The sequence below is a fragment of the Coloeus monedula genome (assembly GCF_965178545.1).
Source record: "Coloeus monedula genome assembly, chromosome: 1".
NCBI lineage: Eukaryota > Metazoa > Chordata > Aves > Passeriformes > Corvidae > Coloeus > Coloeus monedula.
In genome coordinates, this window is record NC_138781.1 from 159,530,048 (window position 1) to 159,556,160 (window position 26,113).

The 26,113-nt window shown below is 48.2% G+C and overlaps 2 protein-coding genes across 2 annotated transcripts in view; both read left to right on the plus strand.

The window, feature by feature from the left end:
- The first annotated feature begins 1,428 nt into the window (after positions 1–1,428).
- On the plus strand, positions 1,429–5,739 carry TMEM276 (transmembrane protein 276). The gene is made up of 3 exons (XM_082280907.1): positions 1,429–2,267; positions 2,787–2,893; positions 5,243–5,739. Exons 2-3 carry the CDS (start codon positions 2,816–2,818, stop codon positions 5,720–5,722), a joined length of 558 nt encoding a protein of 185 aa, XP_082137033.1. The 5' UTR covers positions 1,429–2,267; positions 2,787–2,815; the 3' UTR covers positions 5,723–5,739.
- Positions 5,740–7,614: 1,875 nt separating this feature from the next.
- The window catches only part of LOC309583430 (zinc finger TRAF-type-containing protein 1-A-like), a 41,656-nt gene continuing 23,157 nt past the window's right edge, over positions 7,615–26,113 (plus strand). Inside the window, exon 1 of the mRNA XM_082299101.1 lies at positions 7,615–7,962. Coding sequence (XP_082155227.1) covers positions 7,645–7,962 — 318 coding nt within the window. The 5' untranslated portion in view covers positions 7,615–7,644. The remainder of the gene's footprint in view (positions 7,963–26,113) is intronic.

The window sequence follows — 26,113 nt, forward strand, 5'->3', positions numbered from 1 at the left end:
TTGGGATGGGATGGGATGGGATGGGAATGGGATGGGATGGGATGGGGATAAGGGATGGGATGGGATTGGGATGGGATGGGATGGGATGGGATGGGATGGGATGGGATGGGGATAAGGGATGGGATGGGATGGGATAGAGGGGGATGAGGTGGGATTGGGATGGGAATGGGATGGGATACGGGGTGGGGTTGGGATCAGGTGGGATTGGGATGGGGATAAGGAATGGGATGGGATGGGATGGGATGGGATGGGATGGGATGGGATGGGATGGGATGGGGATAAGGGATGGGATGGGATGGGATGGGATGGGATGGGATGGGGATAAGGGATGGGATGGGATGGGATGGGATGGGATGGGATGGGATGGGATGGGGATAAGGGATGGGATGGGATGGGATGGGATGGGGATAAGGGATGGGATGGGATGGGATGGGATGGGATGGGATGGGATGGGATGGGATGGGATGGGGATAAGGGATGGGATGGGATGGGATGGGATGGGGATAAGGGATGGGATGGGATGGGATGGGATGGGATGGGATGGGATGGGATGGGATGGGATGGGATGGGATGGGATGGGATCAGGTGGGATTGGGATGGGGATAGGGGGTGGGAATGGAATGGGGATAAGGGATGGAGATAAGGGACAGAAATGGGAATGGGAATGGGATAGAGGGGGATGAGGTGGGATTGGGATGGGATGGGGATGGATTGGAATGGGATGAGGTGGATGGGAATGGGATGGGTGAAGTGGGATGGGGTGGGATGGGTGGAGTGGGGTGGGATGGGGGTGGGGTGGATGGGGATGGGATGGGACGGGGATATGGGATGGGAGGGAGTGGGGGGTGGGATCGGGGTGGGGAAGGGGTGGGAAGGGGTGGGATTGGGGTGGGATTGGGGTGGGATTGGGGTGGGATTGGGGTGGGATTGGGGTGGGATTGGGGTGGGAAGGGGTGGGATTGGGGTGGGATTGGGATGGGATTGGGATGGGATTGGGGTGGGATTGGGGTGGGATTGGGATGGGATTGGGGTGGGATTGGGGTGGGATTGGGATGGGATTGGGATCAGAACGGGAACGTGTGGGGCTGGGATGTGGCTGCCCAGGGGTGCCCTGAGACTCCTTGACCAGCGCGTGCGCAAGGGCAGGCGTGCAAAGCCGGACACCCCTGGACACAGCTGGACACAGCTGGACACAGCTGGACACACCCCTGGACACACCCCTGGACACAGCTGGACACAGCTGGATACACCCGGACACCCCTGGACACACCCCTGGATACACCCGGACACAGCTGGACACACCCCTGGACACACCCCTGGACACAGCTGGACACAGCCCTGGGCACACCCAGACACCCCTGGACACAGCTGGACACAGCTGGACACACCCCTGGACACCTCTGGACACACCTGGACACAGCTGGACACCCCTGGACACACCCCTGGACACCCCTGGACACCCCTGGACACCCCTGGACACAGCTGGACACCCCTGGACCCAGCTGGACACACCCCTGGACACACCCATGGACACAGCTGGACACCCCTGGACACACCCCTGGACGCTCCTGGATGCTCCTGGACACCCCTGGACACAGCTGGACACACCCCAGGACACAGCTGGACACCTCTGGAGACAGCTGGACACAGCTGGACACACCCCAGGACACAGCTGGACACCTCTGGACACCCCTGGACACACCCCCGGCCACCTCCGGACACCCCTGGACACAGCTGGACACACCCCTGGCCACCTCCGGACACCCCTGGCCACCTCCGGACACCTCTGCTCACACCTGGACACAGCTGGACACAGCTGGACACACCCCAGGACACAGCTGGACACCTCCAGACACCCCTGGACACACCCCCGGCCACCTCCGGACACCCCTGGGCACCCCAGGACACAGCTGGACACAGCTGGACACCCCTGGACACAGCTGGACACCCCTGGACACACCTCTGGACACCCCTGGACACCTCCGGGCACACCCCTAATTAGTCCCGCCCACCCATCGCCACGCCCAGTAGCCCATCTCCAGCCCTAATTAGCCTCGCCCACCCCATCGCCACGCCCAATCTCCGTATCCAGCCTTAATTACCCCAATTAGCCCCGCCCGCACCGAGCCCCGCCCACCCGGAAGCGCCTGTCCCGCTTGGCCCCGCCCACCCCATCCCAGCCAATCAGCGCGCTCGGCCCCGCCCCTCGCCCCGCCCCCTCCTGGCCCCGCGCGCGCTCAGGGTCGCGGCCGCTGCCGGAAGTGCCGGTACCGGGGGGACAGAGGGACACAGGGGGGGACAGAGGGACAGCGGGGGGACAGAGGGACACAGGGGGACAGGGGGACACAGGGGGGGACAGAGGGACACCGGGGGGACAGCGGGGGGACAGGGGGACAGGGGGACACCGAGGGGACAGCGGGGGGACAGGGGGACAGCGGGGGGACAGGGGGACACCGGGAGGGACAGAGGGACACCGAGGGGACAGCGGGGAGACAGAGGGACACAGGGGGACAGGGGGACACCGGGGGGGACAGGGGGACACCGAGGGGACAGCGGGGGGACAGGGGGACAGCGGGGGGACAGCGGGGGGACAGCGGGACAGCGGGGGGACAGGGGGACACAGGGGGGGACAGAGGGGACAGAGGGACACAGGGGGGACAGAGGGACACCGGGGACAGGACAGGGGGACACCGGGGGCCAGGGCGGGGAGCCCGGGCCCGTGGGGACACAGCGGGGAGGTGGCAGCGGGGGGAGGGGACACTGTGACCCCCCCGTTGTCCCCGCAGGCCCCGGGGCTCCGGGACCCCCCCCCGCCATGGGAGCCGGCGGGGGGAGCCTGTCCCAGGCGCTGCTCTGCGCCACCAGCCTGGGCTGCGCCCTCCGCGCCAGACAGGTCCGGACACCGCGGGCACTGGGGATACTGGGGGCACTGGGGGCACCGCGGGCACTGGGGATACTGGGGATACTGGGGGCACTGGGGGCACCGGGGGCACTGGGGATACTGGGGGCACTGGGGATACTGGGGATACTGGGGGCACTGGGGGCACTGGGGGGGCACTGGGGGCACCGCGGGCACTGGGGGCACTGGGGATACTGGGGGCACTGGGGATACTGGGGGCACTGGGGGCACTGGGGGGGCACTGGGGGCACCGCGGGCACTGGGGATACTGGGGGCACTGGGGGCACTGGGGGCACTGGGGATACTGGGGGCACTGGGGATACTGGGGGCACTGGGGATACTGGGGGCACTGGGGGCACTGGGGGGGCACTGGGGGCACCGCGGGCACTGGGGATACTGGGGGCACTGGGGGCACTGGGGGCACTGGGGGCACCGCGGGCACTGGGGATACTGGGGGCACTGGGGGCACTGGGGGCACTGGGGGGGCACTGGGGGGCACTGGGGATACTGGGGGCACTGGGGGCACTGGGGATACTGGGGATACTGGGGGCACTGGGGGCACCGCGGGCACTGGGGATACTGGGGATACTGGGGGCACTGGGGGTACTGGGGGATACTGGGGGCACTGGGGGCACCGCGGGCACTGGGGATACTGGGGGCACTGGGGGATACTGGGGGCACTGGGGGCACCGGGGGATACTGGGGGCACTGGGGACACTGGGGGATACTGGGGGCACTGGGGGATACTGGGGATACTGGGGGGACACCGGGGGCACGGGGGGATACTGGGGGACACTGGGGGGGCACTGGGGGCACCGGGGGATACTGGGGGCACTGGGGGATACTGGGGGGCACTGGGGGAGCACTGGGGGGGCATTGGGGGCACCGGGGACACCGAGGGGCATTGGGGACACCAGGGGGGCACTGGGGACACTGGGGGATACTGGGGGGGCACTGGGGGCACCGCGGGCACTGGGGATACTGGGGATACTGGGGGCACCGGGGGGCACTGGGGATACTGGGGGACAGTGAGAGACACTGGGGGACACTGGGGGCACTGGGGACAATGGGGGGCACTGAGGGCACGGGCGGATACTGGGGGGCACTGGGGGACACCCGGGGGACACTGGGGGACACTGGGGACAACGGGGGGACATTGGGGGGCATTGGGGGCACTGGGGACACCGGGGGGCACTGGGGGACACTGGAGGGCATTGGGGATACGGGGGGGCATTGGGGGCATTGGAGACACTGGGGATACTGGGGGCACTGGGGGCACTGGGGGCACTGGGGGACAATGGGGGGGCACTGGGGGGCACTGGGGGATACTGGGGGCACTGGGGGCACCGGGGGGCACTGGGGATACTGGGGGGCACTGGGGATACTGGGGGCACTGGGGACACCCGGGGGACACTGGGGGACACTGGGGGGCACTGGGGGATACTGGGGGATACTGGGGGGGCATTGGGGATACCAGGGGGCACTGGGGACACCGAGGGGCATTGGGGATACTGGGGGGCACTGGGGATACTGGGGGATACTGGGGGGCACTGGGGGACACTGGAGGGCATTGGGGATACGGGGGGGCATTGGGGGCATTGGAGACACTGGGGATACTGGGGACACCGGGGGACAGTGGGGACACTGGGGGGCACTGGGGACAACGGGGGGCACTGGGGGACACCAGGGGGCACTGGGGGGCATTGGGGACACTGGGGGATACTGGGGGGCACTGGGGGATACTGGGGACAACGGGGGGGCGCTGGGGGGCATTGGGGACAATGGGGGATACTGGGGATATTGGGGGACACTGGGGGATACTGGGGGGCACTGGGGACACCGGGGGACAATGGGGACACCGGGGGGCACCCGGGGGACACTGGGGGGCACTGGGGATACCGGGGGGCACTGGGGGCACCGAGGGGCATTGGGGACACCAGGGGGGACTGGGGGGACACTGGGGGACAGTGGGGACACCGGGGGGCACTGGTGACACTGGGATGGGGGGGGTACTGGGGACACTGGGGGGCACTGGGGACACCGGGGGACATTGGGGGGCATTTGAGGCACTGGGGACACCGGGGGGGCACACTGGAGGGCAGTGGGGGACACCTGGGGGCACTGGGGATACTGGGGGGGCACTGGGGGGCACTGGTGTCACCCGTCCTACCCTGTGTCACCCATCCCATGTCACCTGTCCTGTGCCACCTGTCCCGTCCCGTGTCACCCATCCCGTGTCACCCACCCCGTGTCACCCACCCCGTGTCACCCACCCCATGCCCCCCATGCCCCCCACACCCCCCGTGCCCCCCCTACCAACCCCCCCCGCTGTTGCCCCCTCAGGTGACCGCTGGCCCAGCCGCCGGCTTCCTCCTGCAGGCCCTGGCGGCCGCCAGCGACGCTCTGGCCCCTCTGTGGCCACTCTTCGGCCCCGGTGGCCCGGCCGGGCCTGACCCCCTGCCGGGCTCCTGGGTCTCCTCCGTGCTGGCCCAACCCTTGGTGGCCTTCGGCTTCCACCGGCTCAGCGGTGACCGGGCCACGGCCAACCTGCTGCTGGCCACTGGCACCCTGGTGGCCCCGGTGGCCGCGGGGCTGCCGGCCGATGGCCGGAGCCTGGCCGGTCACTCGGTCACGGTGCTGGTGGCCGGCTCGGTGCTGGCGCTGGCCGCGCTGACCGGCAACGCCGCCGGCGTGGTGGCCGCAGTGCTGGTGGCCGCCGGTGACGTGGTGGCACCTTGGGGTGTCCCCTGGGTGAGGGCGGTGGCCAGCGTGGCACTGCTGAGGGCACTGCGCCAGCAGAGCCGCGGCTGCACTGACCAGTAAAGGCGGCACTGGGGGTACTGGTGGCACTGGTGTGGCATTGGGGTGGTACTGGTGGCACTGGGGGGGGGTACTGGGGTGGTACTGGGGTGGCACTGGTGGCATTGCGGTGGCATTGGGGTGGCACTGATGGCAGTGGGGTGGCACTGATGGCAGTGGGGTGGTACTGGGGTGGCACTGGGGTGGCACTGGGGTGGCACTGATGGCACTGGGGTGGCACTGATGGTACTGGGGTGGCACTGGTGGCACTGGGTTGGCACTGATGGCACTGGGGTGGCACTGGGGTGGCACTGGGGGGTACCGGGTTGGCACTGGGGTGGCACTGATGGTACTGGGGTGGCACTGGGGTGGCACTGGGGTGGCACTGGTGGCACTGGGGAGGGTTTGTCACAAGGGTGGCACCTTGGGGTGGGGGTCCCTGTCCCAGCACCCTGAGGGTCCCTGGGGTGGCACTTTGGGGTCGCTGGGGTGGCACCCTGGGCTGGTGGGGAGGGGGGGTTGCAGGCCCAGCGGCTCAGGCTGGAGTGACCAGTAAAACCAGTATGGGGTGGCACTGGTGGCACTGGGGAGGGGTCTGCCACAGCCCCCTGGGGGGGGTGGGGGGGCTGGAACTGGGAGCACTGGTGGCACTGGTGGCACTGGGGACACTGCGGTGGGCGCTGGCTCAGACGGGTCTGCACTGCCCCATACTGGCCCATACTGGTCCGTACTGGTCTGCACTGGTCTGTACTGGTCTGCACCGCCCCATACTGGTCCATACTGGCCCGTACTGGTCTGTACTGGTCCGTACTGGTCTGTACTGGTCTGCACCGCCCCATACTGGTCCATACTGGCCCATACTGGTCCGTACTGGTCTGTACTGGTCTGCACCGCCCCATACTGGTCCATACTGGCTCATATTGGTCCATACTGGCCCATACTGGTTCACACGGGTCCATAGTGCCCCATACTGGTCCATGCTGGCCCATACTGGTCCATACTGGTCTGCACTGCCCTGTACTGGTCCATACTGGTTCACACAGGTCCATAGTGCCCCATACTGGTCCATGCTGGTCCATGCTGGCCCATACTGGTCTGTATTTACCTGTACTGGTCCATACTGGCCCATACTGGCCCATACTGGCCCATGCTGGCCCATACTGGTCTGTATTTACCCGTACTGGTCCATGCTGGTCCATACTGGTCTGTATTTACCCATACTGGTCCATACTGGTCCATACTGGTCTGTATTTACCCATACTAGTCCATACTGGCCCATACTGGTTCACACGGGTCCGTAGTGCCCCATACTGGTCCATACTGGCCCATACTGGCCCATACTAGTCCATACTGGTCCATACTGGTTCACACGGGTCCGTAGTGCCCCATACTGGTCCATACTGGCCCATACTGGTCCATACTGGTTCACACGGGTCCGTAGTGCCCCATACTGGTCCATACTGCCCCGTACTGGTCCGTACTGGCCCATACTGGTCCATACTGGTTTGCATAGGTCCCATACTGGTCCATACTGGTGCACACTGCCCCATACCGGTCCATAGTCGTCCCTACTGCCCCACACTGTCCCGTACTGTCCCATACTGGTCCATACTGGTCCATACTGGTGGCCCCCCGCGCGCGCCCCCCCCGCCCCAAGCCCCGCCCTTCCTCAAGCCCCGCCCCCACCCTGCTCTCCCATTGGCCCATTTCCTCATGACGTCACCAGAACCACGCCCCTTCACGGCAGCTGACGGCGCTGCCGTTGACGTCCCCGCCCCAGTCCCGAAACGCGGCCTCCCATTGGCTGCCTCACCCTTCGCTCCTCCCTCCTCGCCCTCTCATTGGCCGCCTCCCTTCCGCCCCGCCTCCCGCGCGCGCTGATTGGCTGCGACCCTGAGGGGAGGCCGTGAGGGCGGCCAAGATGGCGGCGGGGTGAGGCGGCGGCGATGGCGGCGATGTCCGGGGCGGAGGAGCGCGATGCCGGCGGCGGCCCCGCCGCCCCCGCCGCTCCTTCCGCCGCCCCGCCCGGCCCCGCGGTTCCGGCGGCGGTGGGGAGCGAAAGCGGCGGCGCCGAAGAAGCGGCGGCGCTGCTGCTGGAGGCGGGCGCCGACCCCGACGCGCCGCCCAAGAAGCGGCTGAGGGCGGCCGGGAGCGGCCCCGGCGGGGCTGAGGGGGCGGCGGGCAGCGTGAAGCTGGAGGAGCGCCTCTACTCCGTGCTCTGCTGCACCGTGTGCCTCGATTTGCCCAAGGCCTCCGTCTATCAGGTACGGGCAGCCCTCGGGGACACGGGGACAACGCCGCGGTGGCACCGGGACGTGCCCGTGGTGGCAGCGGGACGCCTCATGGTGGCACCGGGATAGCCCCGTTCGGCGTCGGGGCGAGCTCTGAGGGGACGGGCACGAGCCCTCAGGGCGTGGGGACACCCCCCGGGGCAGCGACACTGCCGTGGGGACACGGGGACAAACGCGCGGTGGCACCGGGACACCCCACTGGGGACACTGGGACACCCCACTGGGGACACTGGGACACCCCCTGGGGACACTGGGACACCCCCCTGGGGACACTGGGACACCCCCCTGGGGACACTGGGACACCCCACTGGGGACACTGGGACACCCCACTGGGGACACTGGGACACCCCACTGGGGACACTGGGACACCCCTTTGGGGACAGGGACACCCCACTGGGGACACTGGGACACCCCACTGGGGACAGGGACACCCCACTGGGGACAGGGACACCCCTTTGGGGACACTGGACACCCCTTTGGGGACAGGGACACCCCACTGGGGACACTGGGACACCCCACTGGGGACAGGGACACCCCACTGGGGACAGGGACACCCCCCTGGGGACACTGGGACACCCCACTGGGGACAGGGACACCCCTTTGGGGACAGGGACACCCCACTGGGGACACTGGGACACCCCACTGGGGACACTGGACACCCCACTGGGGACACTGGACACCCCTTTGGGGACAGGGACACCCACTGGGGACACTGGGACACCCCACTGGGGACACTGGACACCCCACTGGGGACACTGGGACACCCCTTTGGGGACACTGGGACACCCCACTGGGGACACTGGGACACCCCTTTGGGGACAGGGACACCCCACTGGGGACAGGGACACCCCTTTGGGGACACTGGGACACCCCCCTGGAGACTGGGACACCCCACTGGGGACAGGGACACCCCCCTGGGGACACTGGGACACCCCACTGGGGACAGGGACACCCCACTGGGGACACTGGGACACCCCCCTGGGGACAGGGACACCCCACTGGGGACAGGGACACCCCCCTGGGGACACTGGGACACCCCACTGGGGACAGGGACACCCCACTGGGGACACTGGGACACCCCTTTGGGGACACTGGGACACCCCACTGGGGACACTGGGACACCCCTTTGGGGACAGGGACACCCCACTGGGGACAGGGACACCCCTTTGGGGACACTGGGACACCCCCCTGGAGACTGGGACACCCCCCTGGGGACAGGGACACCCCCCTGGGGACACTGGGACACCCCACTGGGGACAGGGACACCCCACTGGGGACACTGGGACACCCCCCTGGGGACACTGGGACACCCCACTGGGGACAGGGACACCCCACTGGGGACACTGGGACACCCCCCTGGGGACAGGGACATCCCTTTGGGGACAGGGACACCCCACTGGGGACAGGGACACCCCACTGGGGACACTGGGACACCCCACTGGGGACACTGGACACCCCTGTGGGGACACTGGGACACCCCACTGGGGACAGGGACACCCCACTGGGGACACTGGGACACCGCTTTGGGGACACTGGACACCCCACTGGGGACACTGGGACACCCCACTGGGGACACTGGGACACCCCCCTGGGGACACTGGACACCCCTTTGGGGACAGGGACACCCCACTGGGGACACTGGGACACCCCCCTGGGGACACTGGGACACCCCACTGGGGACACTGGGACACCCCCCTGGGGACACTGGACACCCCTTTGGGGACAGGGACACCCACTGGGGACACTGGGACACCCCACTGGGGACACTGGACACCCCACTGGGGACAGGGACACCCCACTGGGGACACTGGGACACCCCACTGGGGACACTGGGACACCCCTTTGGGGACAGGGACACCCCTTTGGGGACACTGGACACCCCACTGGGGACACTGGGACACCCCCTGGGGACACTGGGACACCCCACTGGGGACACTGGGACACCCCACTGGGGACAGGGACACCCCACTGGGGACACTGGGACACCCCACTGGGGACACTGGGACACCCCACTGGGGACAGGGACACCCCACTGGGGACACTGGGACACCCCTGGGGACATTGGGACACCCCCCTGGGGACAGGGACACCCCACTGGGGACACTGGGACACCCCACTGGGGACACTGGGACACCCCTTTGGGGACAGGGACACCCCACTGGGGACACTGGACACCCCACTGGGGACACTGGGACACCCTTGGGGACACCACTGGGACACCCCTGGGGACACTGGGACACCCCATGGTGGCACCTTGGGGACACTGGGACACCCCTGGGCCACCAAGTGTCACCCCCTGGAGGTTTTTGTCCCCTTCTGGGTCACCAAAGTCCCCCCAGGGTGTCCCTGTCCCCTCATGGGCCACCAAAAGCCCCCTCAGGGCCACTAAATTCCCTCCTCCACATCTTCCTTGTCCCCTTCTGGGCCACCAAACCCAGCCCAGGGCCACCAAACCCACCCCTGGGGCCACCAGTTCCTCCCCCTGGGGCTTCTCTGTCCCCTCCCCTGCCAGGGGCCACCAAACCACTGCCAGGGGCCACCAACCTCTCCCTTTGTCCCTTCATGGGCCACCAAAGCCCCCCCAGGGCCACCAAACCTTCCCCAGGGTGTCCCTGTCCCCTCCTGGGCTACTGAAACCTCCCCAGGGCCACCAAATTCCCCCCTCCAGACCTTCCCTGTCCTCTCCTGGGCCACCAAACCCAGTCCAGGGCCACCAATAACCCCCCCAGGGTGTCCCTGTCCTCTCCTGGGCCACCAAACCCAGCCCAGGGGCCACTAAACCCCCCCCAGGGTGTCCCTGTGCCCTCCTGGGCCACCAAACCCCTGCTGGGGGCCACTAAACCCCCCCCAGGGTGTCCCTGTGCCCTCCTGGGCCACCAAACCCAGCCCAGGGGCCACTAAACCCCCCCCAGGGTGTCCCTGTCCCCTCCTGGGCCACCAAACCCAGCCCAGGGGCCACCAACCCCTCCCTTTAGGGACCCCCCAGTTCCCTCCCAGTTCCATCCCAGTCCCTCCCAGTCCCATCCCAGTCCCTCCCAGTCCCATCCCAGTCCCATCCCAGTCCCTCCCAGTCTATCCCAGTCCCCCCCACTTCCATCCCAGTTCATCCCAGTCCCTCCCAGTTCCCTCCCAGTCCATCCCAGTCCCCTCCCAGTCCCCTCCCAGTCCCTTCCCAGTCCCTTCCCAGTCCCTTCCCAGTCCCCTCCCAGTCCCCTCCCAGTTCCATCCCAGTTCCATCCCAGTTCCATCCCAGTCCCTCCCAGTCCCATCCCAGTCCCTCCCAGTCCCCTCCCAGTCCCCTCCCAGTCCCCTCCCAGTTCCCTCCCAGTCCCCCCCAGTCCCCCCCAGTTCCCTCCCAGTTCCCTCCCAGTCCATCCCAGTCCCTCCCAGTTCCCTCCCAGTCCCTCCCAGTCCCTCCCAGTCCCATCCCAGTTCCCTCCCAATCCCCTCCCAGTTCCCTCCCAGTTCCCTCCCAGTCCCTCCCAGTCCCTCCCAGTCCCCTCCCAGTCCCCTCCCAGTCCATCCCAGTCCCATCCCAGTCCCATCCCAGTCCCTCCCAGTCCATCCTAGTCCATCCCAGTTCCCTCCCAGTCCCTCCCAGTCCCCTCCCAGTCCCCTCCCAGTCCCATCCCAGTCCCATCCCAGTCCCTCCCAGTTCCCTCCCAGTTCCCTCCCAGTTCCCTCCCAGTTCATCCCAGTTCATCCCAGTTCCCTCCCAGTTCCCTCCCAGTCCATCCCAGTCCCCTCCCAGTCCCATCCCAGTCCCATCCCAGTCCATCCCAGTCCATCCCAGTCCATCCCAGTTCCTCCCAGTCCCATCCCAGTCCCTCCCAGTTCCCTCCCAGTCCCTCCCAGTTAAATCTGGGATGGAATCAAGTCCAGGGCCTCATTAAATCCGGGGTTTAATTAATCCCAGGGTGAGATCAAAGCTGGGGGTAATTAAACCTTGGACCTCATTAAATCTGGGATTAATTAAACCCAGGAGTTAATTAAACCTGGGATTAATTAAACCTGGCATTGAATTAAATCCTGGCTCTAATTAATGCACAGATGGGATCAAATCGGGGGTTCATTAATCCTGGCATTAATTAATTCTATGGTTTGATTAAATCTGGGGTTGATTAAATCTGGGATTGATTAATCCCTGGACCAGATCCAATCTGGGATTAATTAAATCTGGGATTGATTAAATCCGGGGTTAATTAATACCCAGACTGGATCCAATCTGGGATTAATTAAATCTGGAATTAATTAAATCCGGGGTTAATTAATACCCAGACTGGATCCAATCTGGGATTAATTAAATCTGGAATTAATTAAATCTGGGGTTAATTAATACCCAGACTGGATCCAATCTGGGATTAATTAAATCTGGAATTAATTAAATCTGGGGTTAATTAATACCCAGACCAGATCCAATCTGGGATTAATTAAATCTGGAATTAATTAAATCTGGGGTTAATTAATACCCAGACCAGATCCAATCTGGGATTAATTAAATCTGGGATTGATTAAATCCGGGGTTAATTAATACCCAGACTGGATCCAATCTGGGATTAATTAAATCTGGAATTAATTAAATCTGGGGTTAATTAATACCCAGACCAGATCCAATCTGGGATTTAATTAAATCTGGGATGAGCTCAAATCTGGGATTAATTAAACCTTGGGATCTCATTAAACCTGGCATTAATTAATCCCGGGATCTCATTAAACCTGACATTAATTAATCCCGGGATCTCATTAAACCTGGCATTAATTAATCCTGGGATCTCATTAAACCTGGCATTAATTAATCCCGGGATCTCATTAAACCTGACATTAATTAATCCTGGGATCTCATTAAACCTGGCATTAATTAATCCTGGGATCTCATTAAACCTGGCATTAATTAAAACTGGCATCTCATTAAACCTGGCATTAATTAATCCTGGGATCTCATTAAATCTGGCATTAATTAATCCCGGGATCTCATTAAACCTGGCATTAATTAATCCTGGGATCTCATTAAACCTGGCATTAATTAATCCCGGGATCTCGTTAAACCTGGCATTAATTAATCCTGGGATCTCATTAAACCTGGCATTAATTAATCCTGGGATCTCATTAAACCTGGCATTAATTAATCCTGGGATCTCATTAAACCTGGCATTAATTAAACCTTGGGATCTCATTAAACCTGGCATTAATTAAACCTTGGGATCTCATTAAACCTGGCATTAATTAATCCCTGGCTCTCATTAAACCTGGCATTAATTAAAACTGGGATCTCATTAAACCTGGGGTTAATCAATCCCAGGCTGGGAACAAATCCAGGGATTAATTAAACCTGGCATTAATTAATCCTGGGATCTCATTAAACCTGGCATTAATTAATCCTGGGATCTCATTAAACCTGGCATTAATTAAACCTTGGGATCTCATTAAACCTGGCATTAATTAATCCTGGGATCTCATTAAACCTGGCATTAATTAAAACTGGGATCTCATTAAACCTGGCATTAATTAAACCTTGGGATCTCATTAAACCTGGCATTAATTAATCCCGGGATCTCATTAAACCTGGCATTAATTAATCCCTGGCTCTCATTAATCCTGGCATTAATTAACGCCGGCATTAATTACCCCTCCCGTGCCATTCCCATCCCTTGGGGGGATTCCCGCCTTTTCCCTCCTCCTGCCCCGGCATTCCCGGCTTTTGTTGGCAATTCCCTTTTTTTTTTGGGAATTCCCATCTTTTTTTTGGGGAATTCCCACTTTTTTTGGGAATTCCCATCTTTTTTTGGGGAATTCCCACTTTTTTTTGGGAATTCCCATCTTTTTTTGGGGGGGAATTCCCTTTTTTTTTGAGGAATTCCCGTCTTTTTTTGGGGGAATTCCCACTTTTTTTTGGGGAATTCCCACTTTTTTTTGGGAATTCCCATCTTTTTTTTGGGAATTCCCATCTTTTTTTGGGGAATTCCCACTTTTTTTTGGGAATTCTCATCTTTTTTTGAGGAATTCCCACTTTTTTTTTGGGAATTCCCATCTTTTTTTTGGGAATTCTCTTTTTTTTTTTGGGGAATTCCCATCTTTTTTTTTTTGGGAATTCCCATCTTTTTTTTTGGGGAATTCCCATCTTTTTTTTTGGCAATTCCCATTTTTTTGGGAGGAATTCCCATCCTTTTTTTGAGAATTCCCATCTTTTTAAGGATTCCCATCTTTTTGGGGTGATTCCCATGGATTTGTTGAGAATTCCCATCATTTTTTGGGGAATTCCCACTTTTTTTTGGGAATTCCCATCTTTTTTTGGGGAATTCCCACTTTTTTTTGGGAATTCCCACTTTTTTTTGGGAATTCCCATCTTTTTTTTGGGAATTCCCATCTTTTTTTGGGGAATTCCCACTTTTTTTTGGGAATTCTCATCTTTTTTTGAGGAATTCCCACTTTTTTTTGGGAATTCCCATCTCTTTTTTTGGGAATTCCCATTTATTTTTGGGGAATTCCCACTTTTTTTTGGGAATTCTCTTTTTTTTGGGGGGAATTCCCATCTTTTTTTTTTTGGGGAATTCCCATCTTTTTTTTGGCAATTCCCATTTTTTTGGGAGGAATTCCCATCCTTTTTTTGAGAATTCCCATTTTTTTAAGGATTCCCATCTTTTTGGGGCGATTCCCATGGATTTGTTGAGAATTCCCATCGTTTTTTGGGGAATTCCCATTTTTTCAGAGGAATTCCCATGGATTTTTTGAGGATTCCCATTTTTGGGGGGGATTTCCACCTTTTTTTTGGGGAATTCCCATCTTTTTTTTTGGGAATTCCCATCTTTTTTTGGAGAATTCCCATTTTTTGGAGGAATTCCCATGAATTTGCTGAGGATTCCCGACTTTTTTTTGGGAATTCCCATTTATCTTTTGGGAATTCCCTTTTTTTTGGGATTCCCATTTTTTTCTTGGGATTCCCAGGGATTTTTTGGGAATTTCCACCTTTTTTTGAGGAATTCCCATCTTTTTTTGGGAATTCTCATCTTTTTGGGGAACAAATTCCCTTTTTTTTGAGGATTCCCTTTTTTGGGGGGAATTCCCATCTTTTTTTCGAGAATTCCCATTTTTTAAAGGTTTCCCATCTTTTTGGGGCGATTCCCAGGGATTTGTTGAGGATTCCTGGCTTTTTTTGGGAATTCCCATGGATTTTTTGGGAATTCCCACCTTTTTTTGGGGGGAATTCCCTTTTTTTTGGGAATTCCCACCTTTTTTGGGGGGAATTCCCTTTTTTTTGGGAATTCCCACCTTTTTTGGGGGGAATTCCCTTTTTTTTGGAGGATTCCCTTTTTTTTTTGGGAATTCCCATCTTTTTTTGGAGAATTCCCATTTTTTTGGAGGAATTCCCATGAATTCGCTGAGGATTCCCTGCTTTTTTTGGGAATTCCCACCTTTTTTTGGGGAATTCCCATCTTTTTTTTGGGAATTCCCATTTTTTTGGGAGGAATTCCCATCCTTTTTTTGAGAATTCCCATTTTTTTAAGGATTCCCATCTTTTTGGGGCGATTCCCATGGATTTGTTGAGAATTCCCATCGTTTTTTTGGGAATTCCCATTTTTTTGGAGGAATTCCCGTGGATTTGTTGAGGATTCCCATTTTTGGGGGGATTTCCAGCTTTTTTTTGGGAATTCCCATTTCTTTTGAGAATTCCCTTTTTTTTGGGGCGATTCCCAGGGATTTGTTGAGGATTCCCGGCTTTTTTTGGGAATTCCCATGGATTTTTTGGGAATTCCCATCTTTTTTGGGGGGAATTCCCTTTTTTTTGGGAATTCCCACCTTTTTTGGGGGGAATTCCCTTTTTTTTGGAGGATTCCCTTTTTTTTTTGGGAATTCCCATCTTTTTTTGGAGAATTCCCATTTTTTTGGAGGAATTCCCATGAATTCGCTGAGGATTCCCAGCTTTTTTGGGGAATTCCCAGCTTTTTTTGGGAATTCCCACCTTTTTTTTGGAAATTCCCTTTTTTTTGGAGGAATTCCCATCTTTTGGGGGGGGCAATTCCCTTTTTTTTTTTGAGGATTCCCAGCTTTTTGAGAATTCCCATCTTTTTAAGGATTCCCATCTTTTTGGGGTGATTCCCATGGATTTGTTGAGGATTCCCATCTTTTTTTTGGGAATTCCCACCTTTTTTTGGGAATTCCCATCTTTTTTTGGGAATTCCATCTTTTTTTTCGGGGATTCCCATCTTTTTTCTTGGAATTCTCCTCAATTTTTTGCGATTCCCATTTTTTCGGGTGCAATTCCCATCTTTTTTTGGGAATTCCCATCTTTTCTTTGGGAATTCCCATCTTTTTTCGGGGAATTCTCCTCTCTTTCCTTGGAATTCTCTATTTTTGGGGATTCCCTGCAATTCCTTGGAATTCCCTTCCATTTTTTGGGAATTCCCGGCTTTTTTCTGGGAATTCTCCTCTTTTTTGTGGAATTCCCCTCAATTCCTTGGAATTCTCTTCTTTTTCTGGGGATTCCCATCTTTTTTTTCTGGGAATTCTCCTCTTTTCCTTGGAATTCTCCTCTTTTCCTTGGAATTCTCCTCTTTTTTTGGGATTCTCCTCTTTTTTTTTGGAATTCTTTTCTTTTTTTTTGGGATTCCCATTCATTTTTTGGGCATTCCCATCTTTTTTTTCTGGGAATTCTCCTCGATTTCCTTGGAATTCTCCTCTTTTTTTTGGGAATTCCCTTCTTTTTTTTGGGATTCCCATTTATTTTTGGTGGAATTCTCATCTTTTTTTCCAGGAATTCCCCTCAATTCCTTGAAATTCTCTTCGTTTTTTTGGGATTCCCATTTATTTTCTTCGGAATTCCCACCTTTTTTCTTGGAATTCTCCCCTCAATTCCTTGGAATTCCCCTCAATTTCTTGGAATTCTCTTCTTTTTTTTGGCATTCCCAACTTTTTTTCCAGGAATTCTCCTCAATTTCCTTGGAATTCCCCTCAATTCCTTGGAATTCCCATCTCTTTTTTGGCATTCCCAACTTTTTTTCTGGGAATTCTCCTCGATTTCCTTGGAATTCTCCTCTTTTTTTTGGAATTCCCATCTTTTTTTTGGGATTCCCATTTATTTTTGGTGGAATTCTCATCTTTTTTTCCAGGAATTCCCCTCAGTTCCTTGGGATTCTCTTTGGTTTTTTGGGAATTCCCATTTATTTTCTTCGGAATTCCCACCTTTTTTCTTGGAATTCTCCCCTCAATTCCTTGGAATTCCCCTCAATTTCTTGGAATTCCCATCTCTTTTTTGGCATTCCCATCTTTTTTCTGGGAATTCTCCTCAATTCCTTGGAATTCCCCTCAATTCCTTGGAATTCCCATCTCTTTTTTGGCATTCCCATCTTTTTTCTGGGAATTCTCCTCAATTCTTTGGAATTCCCCTCAATTTCTTGGCATTCTCTTCTTTTTTTTTGGCATTCCCAACTTTTTTTCTGGGAATTCTCCTCAATTTCCTTGGAATTCCCCTCAATTCCTTGGAATTCCCATCTCTTTTTTGGCATTCCCATCTTTTTTTCTGGGAATTCTCCTCGATTTCCTTGGAATTCTCCTCTTTTTTTTGGAATTCTCCTCTTTTTTTTGGAATTCCCTTCTTTTTTTTGGGATTCCCATTTATTTTTGGTGGAATTCTCATCTTTTTTTCCAGGAATTCCCCTCAATTCCTTGAAATTCTCTTCGTTTTTTTGGGATTCCCATTTATTTTCTTCGGAATTCCCACCTTTTTTCTTGGAATTCTCCCCTCAATTCCTTGGAATTCCCCTCAATTTCTTGGAATTCCCATCTCTTTTTTGGCATTCCCAACTTTTTTTCTGGGAATTCTCCTCAATTTCCTTGGAATTCCCCTCAATTCCTTGGAATTCTCTTCTTTTTTTTTGGCATTCCCATCTTTTTTTCTGGGAATTCTCCTCGATTTCCTTGGAATTCTCCTCTTTTTTTTGGAATTCCCTTCATTTTTTGGGGATTCCCATTTATTTTCTTCGGAATTCCCACCTTTTTCCTCGGAATTCCCCCCTCAATTCCTTGGAATTCTCCTCTATTTCCATTTTTTTGGGAATTCCCATCCATGTTTGCCCCCATTCCCACTTTTTTTGCCGGGATTTCCAACGGGAAAAGTCGGAACCCGACCGAGATCCCCCAAAATTTCCCTGGATTTTCCCATTCCTGCCATTCCCAATCCCAAATCCCGGGGGGAAAAAAACCCCTGGAAAAATCCCAAATCCGGCATTTCCGGGAATTCCCATCCCCAAATTTGGGCTGGAATCCGTCGGATTTGAGGATTTTCCCAACTGGAGATTCCCAAAAAATTTGGGATCATCCCAGAGCTTTGAAACCTTTGGGATCTGGGGGGATTTGGGGGATTTTTCCCTCCTGATTTTGGTGGAATTCCCGGAGATTTGGGGGGAAAAAAAAGAAGGAAAAAGGTGGGAAAATGGGAATGAAAAAAGCGGGGAAAGGGTTAAAAATGAGGCGGGAAAATGAGGAATATTAGGGGGGATAATTGGGAAAACTATTAATTAATAAAGGGGGGGGAATTGGGGAAAAAAGGGGGGAAACTGGGAAAAGGAGAATGAAAATATTGGGGATTAATAATAGGGAAAAATAGGAATGAATGAGGAATATTGGGGATTAATAATTGGGGAAATATTAATAATTAATGTTGAAAAACAGGAATGAATGAGGAATATTAGGGATTAATAATTGGGGAAATATTAATAATTAATGTTGAAAAATAGGAATGAATGAGAGATATTAGGGATTAATAATTGGGGAAAATATTAATAATTAACATTGCAAAATAAGAATAAATGAGGGATATTGGGGATTAATAATTGGGAAAGATATTAATAAATAGTCGGAAAAATAAGAATAAATAAGGAATATTAGGGATTAATAATCGGGAAAAATATTAATAAATGATGGGAGAAATGGGGAGAAAAAGGTGGGAAAATGAGGAAAAATGGGAAAAGGAGAATAAAAATATTGGGGATTAATAATAGGGAAAAATAGGAATGAATGAGGAATATTAGGGATTAATAATTGGGAAAAATATTAATAATTAATGTTGAAAAATAGGAATAAATGAGGGATATTAGGGATTAATAATTGGGGAAAATAGTAATAAATAAGGGGGAATGGGGGAAAAAGTAGGAAAAGAAGAAATATTAAGAAAAAAATAGGGAAAATATTAATAAATAATAGGAAAAATATTAATAAATAGGGAATATTAGGGATTAATAATTGGGAAAATAATAAAGAAGGGAAAATGGGGAAAAAAGGTGGGAAAATGAGGAAAAATGGGGAAAGGAGAATGAAAATATTGGGGATTAATAATAGGGAAAAATAGGAATGAATAAGGAATATTAGGGATTAATAATTGGGAAAATATTAATAATTAATGTTGAAAAATAGGAATGAATGAGGAATATTAGGGATTAATAATTGGGGAAATAGTAATAATTAATGTTGAAAAATAGGAATGAATGAGGAATATTAGGGATTAATAATTGGGGAAATATTAATAATTAATGTTGAAAAATAGGAATGAATGAGGAATATTAGGGATTAATAATTGGGGAAATATTAATAATTAATGTTGAAAAATAGGAATGAATGAGGAATATTAGGGATTAATAATTGGGGAAATATTAATAATTAATGTTGAAAAATAGGAATGAATGGGGGATATTAGGGATTAATAATTGGGGAAATATTAATAATTAATGTTGAAAAATAGGAATGAATGAGGAATATTAGGGATTAATAATTGGGGAAATATTAATAATTAATGTTGAAAAATAGGAATGAATGGGGGATATTAGGGATTAATAATTGGGGAAATATTAATAATTAATGTTGAAAAATAGGAATGAATGAGGAATATTAGGGATTAATAATTGAGGAAAATAGTAATAATTAACATTGCAAAATAAGAAGAAATGAAGGATATTGGGGATTAATAATTGGGAAAGATATTAATAAATAATATTGAAAAATAAGTGAATAAGGAATATTAGGGATTAATAATTGGGGAAAATATTAATGAATAAGGGGGGAAAATGGCAAAAAAAAAGGTGGAAAAAGAAGAAATATTAGGGAAAAAATTAGGGAAAAAATATTAATAAATAATAGGAAAAATAAGAATAAATAAGGAATATTAGGGATTAATAATTGGGGAAAATATTAATAATTAATGTTGAAAAATAGGAATGAATGAGGAATATTAAGGATTAATAATTGGGGAAAATAGTAATAATTAATGTTGAAAAATAGGAATGAATGAGGAATATTAGGGATTAATAATTGGGGAAATATTAATAATTAATGTTGAAAAATAGGAATGAATGAGGAATATTAGGGATTAATAATTAGGAAAGATATTAATGAATAATATTGAAAAATAAGTGAATAAGGATTATTAGGGATTAATAATTGGGGAAAATATTAATAGATGATGGGGGAAATGGGGGAAAAAGTGGGAAAAGGAGAAATATTAGGGAAAAAAATTAGGGAAAAAATATTAATAAATAATAGGAAAAATAAGAATAAATAAGGAATATTAGGGATTAATAATTGGGGAAAATATTAATGAATAAGGGGGAAAAATGGCAAAAAAAAGGTGGAAAAAGAAGAAATATTAGGGAAAAAAATTAGGGAAAAATATTAATAAATAATAGGAAAAATAAGAATAAATAAGGAATATTAGGGATTAATAATCGGGAAAATATTAATAAATGATGGGAGAAATGGGGAGAAAAAGGTGGGAAAATGAGGAAAAATGGGAAAAGGAGAATGAAAATATTGGGGATTAATAATAGGGAAAAATAGGAATGAATGAGGAATATTAGGGATTAATAATTGGGGAAATATTAATAATTAATGTTGAAAAATAGGAATGAATGAGAGATATTAGGGATTAATAATAGGGAAAATATTAATAATTAATGTTGAAAAATAGGAATGAATGAGGAATATTAGGGATTAATAATTGGGGAAATATTAATAATTAATGTTGAAAAATAGGAATGAATGAGGAATATTAGGGATTAATAATTAGGAAAGATATTAATGAATAATATTGAAAAATAAGTGAATAAGGATTATTAGGGATTAATAATTGGGGAAAATATTAATAGATGATGGGGGAAATGGGGGAAAAAGTGGGAAAAGGAGAAATATTAGGGAAAAAAATTAGGGAAAAAATATTAATAAATAATAGGAAAAATAAGAATAAATAAGGAATATTAGGGATTAATAATCGGGAAAAATATTAATAAATGATGGGAGAAATGGGGAGAAAAAGGTGGGAAAATGAGGAAAAATGGGAAAAGGAGAATAAAAATATTGGGGATTAATAATAGGGAAAAATAGGAATGAATGAGGAATATTAGGGATTAATAATTGGGGAAATATTAATAATTAATGTTGAAAAATAGGAATAAATGAGAGATATTAGGGATTAATAATTGGGGAAATATTAATAATTAATGTTGAAAAATAGGAATGAATGAGGGATATTAGGGATTAATAATTGGGGAAATATTAATAATTAATGTTGAAAAATAGGAATGAATGAAGAATATTAGGGATTAATAATTGGAGAAAATAGTAATAATTAATGTTGAAAAATAGGAATGAATGAGGAATATTAGGGATTAATAATTGGGGAAATATTAATAATTAATGTTGAAAAATAGGAATGAATGAGGAATATTAGGGATTAATAATTGGAGAAAATAGTAATAATTAATGTTGAAAAATAGGAATGAATGAGGAATATTAGGGATTAATAATTAGGAAAGATATTAATGAATAATATTGAAAAATAAGTGAATAAGGATTATTAGGGATTAATAATTGGGGAAAATATTAATAGATGATGGGGGAAATGGGGGAAAAAGTGGGAAAAGGAGAAATATTAGGGAAAAAAATTAGGGAAAAAATATTAATAAATAATAGGAAAAATAAGAATAAATAAGGAATATTAGGGATTAATAATTGGGGAAAATATTAATGAATAAGGGGGAAAAATGGCAAAAAAAAGGTGGAAAAAGAAGAAATATTAGGGAAAAAAATAGGGAAAAATATTAATAAATAGCAGGAAAAATAAGAATAAATAAGGAATATTAGGGATTAATAATCGGGAAAAATATTAATAAATGATGGGAGAAATGGGGAGAAAAAGGTGGGAAAATGAGGAAAAATGGGAAAAGGAGAATGAAAATATTGGGGATTAATAATAGGGAAAAATAGGAATGAATGAGGAATATTAGGGATTAATAATTGGGGAAATATTAATAATTAATGTTGAAAAATAGGAATGAATGAGGAATATTAGGGATTAATAATTGGGGAAATATTAATAATTAATGTTGAAAAATAGGAATGAATGAGGAATATTAGGGATTAATAATTAGGAAAGATATTAATGAATAATATTGAAAAATAAGTGAATAAGGATTATTAGGGATTAATAATTGGGGAAAATATTAATAGATGATGGGGGAAATGGGGGAAAAAGTGGGAAAAGGAGAAATATTAGGGAAAAAAATTAGGGAAAAAATATTAATAAATAATAGGAAAAATAAGAATAAATAAGGAATATTAGGGATTAATAATCGGGAAAAATATTAATAAATGATGGGAGAAATGGGGAGAAAAAGGTGGGAAAATGAGGAAAAATGGGAAAAGGAGAATAAAAATATTGGGGATTAATAATAGGGAAAAATAGGAATGAATGAGGAATATTAGGGATTAATAATTGGGGAAATATTAATAATTAATGTTGAAAAATAGGAATAAATGAGAGATATTAGGGATTAATAATTGGGGAAATATTAATAATTAATGTTGAAAAATAGGAATGAATGAGGAATATTAGGGATTAATAATTGGGGAAATATTAATAATTAATGTTGAAAAATAGGAATGAATGAAGAATATTAAGGATTAATAATTGGAGAAAATATTAATAATTAATGTTGAAAAATAGGAATGAATGAGGAATATTAGGGATTAATAATTGGGAAAATATTAATAATTAATGTTGAAAAATAGGAATGAATGAGGAATATTAGGGATTAATAATTGGGGAAATATTAATAATTAATGTTGAAAAATAGGAATGAATGAGGAATATTAGGGATTAATAATTGGGAAAATAGTAATAATTAATGTTGAAAAATAGGAATGAATGAGGAATATTAAGGATTAATAATTGGGGAAATATTATTAATTAATGTTGAAAAATAGGAATGAATGAGGAATATTAGGGATTAATAATTGGGGAAATATTAATAATTAATGTTGAAAAATAGGAATGAATGAGGAATATTAGGGATTAATAATTGGGGAAATATTAATAATTAATGTTGAAAAATAGGAATGAATGAGGAATATTAGGGATTAATAATTGGGGAAAATAGTAATAATTAACATTGCAAAATAAGAATAAATGAGGGATATTGGGGATTAATAATTGGGAAAGATATTAATAAATAATATTGAAAAATAAGTGAATAAGGAATATTAGGGATTAATAATTGGGGAAAATATTAATAGATGATGGGGGAAATGGGGGAAAAAAGTGGGAAAAGAAGAAATATTAGGGAAAAAAATTAGGGAAAAAATATTAATAAATAATAGGAAAAATAAGAATAAATAAGGAATATTAGGGATTAATAATCGGGAAAAATATTAATAAATGATGGGAGAAATGGGGAGAAAAAGGTGGGAAAATGAGGAAAAATGGGAAAAGGAGAATAAAAATATTGGGGATTAATAATAGGGAAAAATAGGAATGAATGAGGAATATTAGGGATTAATAATTGGGGAAAATATTAATAATTAATGTTGAAAAATAGGAATAAATGAGGGATATTAGGGGTTAATAATTGGGGAAAATAGTAATAAATAAGGGGGAATGGGGGAAAAAGTAGGAAAAGAAGAAATATTAAGGAAAAAAAATAGGGAAAATATTAATAAATAATAGGAAAAATATTAATAAATAGGGAATATTAGGGATTAATAATTGGGAAAATAATAAAGAAGGGAAAATGGGGAAAAAAGGTGGGAAAATGAGGAAAAATGGGGAAAGGAGAATGAAAATATTGGGGATTAATAATAGGGAAAAATAGGAATGAATGAGGAATATTAGGGATTAATAATTGGGGAAAATATTAATAGATGATGGGGGAAATGGGGGAAAAAGTGGGAAAAGAAGAAATATTAGGGAAAAAGGGGAAAATATTAATAAATAATAGGGAAAATAGGAATAAATGGAAAAATGAGAAAATGTTGGGGATAAATAATTAATATTAGGCATTAATAAAAATATTAGGGATTAATAATAGAGAAAAATATTGATAAATAAGGGGGGAAATGGGGAAAAACGGTGGAAAAAGAAGAAATATTAGGGATAAAAATTAGGGGAAAATATTAATAAATAATAGGGAAAAATATGAATAAATAAGGCAGGAAATGGGGAAAATAAGAAATATTAGGGATTAATAATTGGGGAAAAATATTAATAAGTGGGAAAATGGGAGTGAATAAAATGAGAAAATGAGAATAAATCAGAAATATTTGGGATAAATAATAGGGAAAAAGGGGAATAAAAATATGGAAAAATGGCAATAAATGGGATGGGAAAATAATGATAAATTAGGAATATTAGGGATCAATAATGGGGAAAATATTAAGAAATGAGGTGGAAAAATGGGAGTGAATAATCGGGAAAAATAATGATAAATGAGGAATATTCGGGATAAATAATTGAGGGAAATGTTAATAAATGAGGTGGGAAAACGACAAAAAAGGTGGGAAAATGGGAGTGAATAAAATGAGAAAATAATGCTAAATTAGGAATATTAGGGATAAATAATTGGGAAAAATATTAATAAATAAGGGGAGAAAATGACAAAAAGATGGAAAAATGGCGATAAAAAATGTGGAAAAACGAGAATAAATCCGGAATATTTGGGATAAATAATAGGAGAAAAGGGGAATAAAAATGTGGAAAAATGGCAAGAAATGGGATGGAAAAATAATGATAAATTAGGAATATTTGGGATAAATAATAGGGAAAAACATTAATAAATAAGGTGGGAAAATGGGAGTGACTAAAAGTGGAAATGATGGGAAATGAGGGAAATTGGGGAAAAATAATGGGGAAAAATATTAAGAAATGAGGTGGGAAAATGGGAGTGAGTAATAGGGAAAAATGAGGATAAATGAGGAATATTTGGGATAAATAATAGGGAAAAAGGGCAATAAAAAAGATGGAAAAATGGCAATAAATGGGATGGGAAAATGATGATAAATGAGGAATATTTGGGATAAATAATAGGGAAAAAGGGCAATAAAAAAGATGGAAAAATGGCAATAAATGGGATGGAAAAATGATGGGAAATGAGGGAAATTGGGGAAAAATAATGGGGAAAATATTAATAAATAATTAGGGAAAATGGGAGTGAATAAGATGGGAAAATAATGCTAAATGAGGAAAATTAGGACTAAATAATAGGGAAAACAATTAATAAATAAGGTGGAAAAATGGGAGTGAATAAAAGTGGGAAATGATGGGAAATGAGGAAAATGAGGGATCAATAATGGGGGAAATGTTAATAAATAAGGTGGGAAAATGAGGATAAATGAGGAATATTAGGAATAAATAATAGGGGAAAATATTAATAAATAAGGTGGGAAAATGGGAGTGAATACTAGAGAAAAATAATGGTAAATTAGGAATATTAGGGATAAATAATTGGGGGAAATATTAATAAATGAGGGGGGAAAATGGGAGTGAATAAAATGGGAAAATGAGAATAAATCAGAAATATTTGGGATAAATAATAGGGAAAAAGGGGAATAAAAATGTGGAAAAATGGCAATAAATGGGATGGGAAAATAATGATAAATTAGGATTATTAGGGATCAATAATGGGGAAAATATTAAGAAATGAGGTGGAAAAATGGGAGTGAATAATAGGGAAAAATAATGATAAATGAGGAATATTCGGGATAAATAATTGAGGAAAATGTTAATAAATGAGGTGGGAAAACGACAAAAAAGGTGGGAAAATGGGAGTGAATAAAATGAGAAAATAATGCTAAATTAGGAATATTCGGG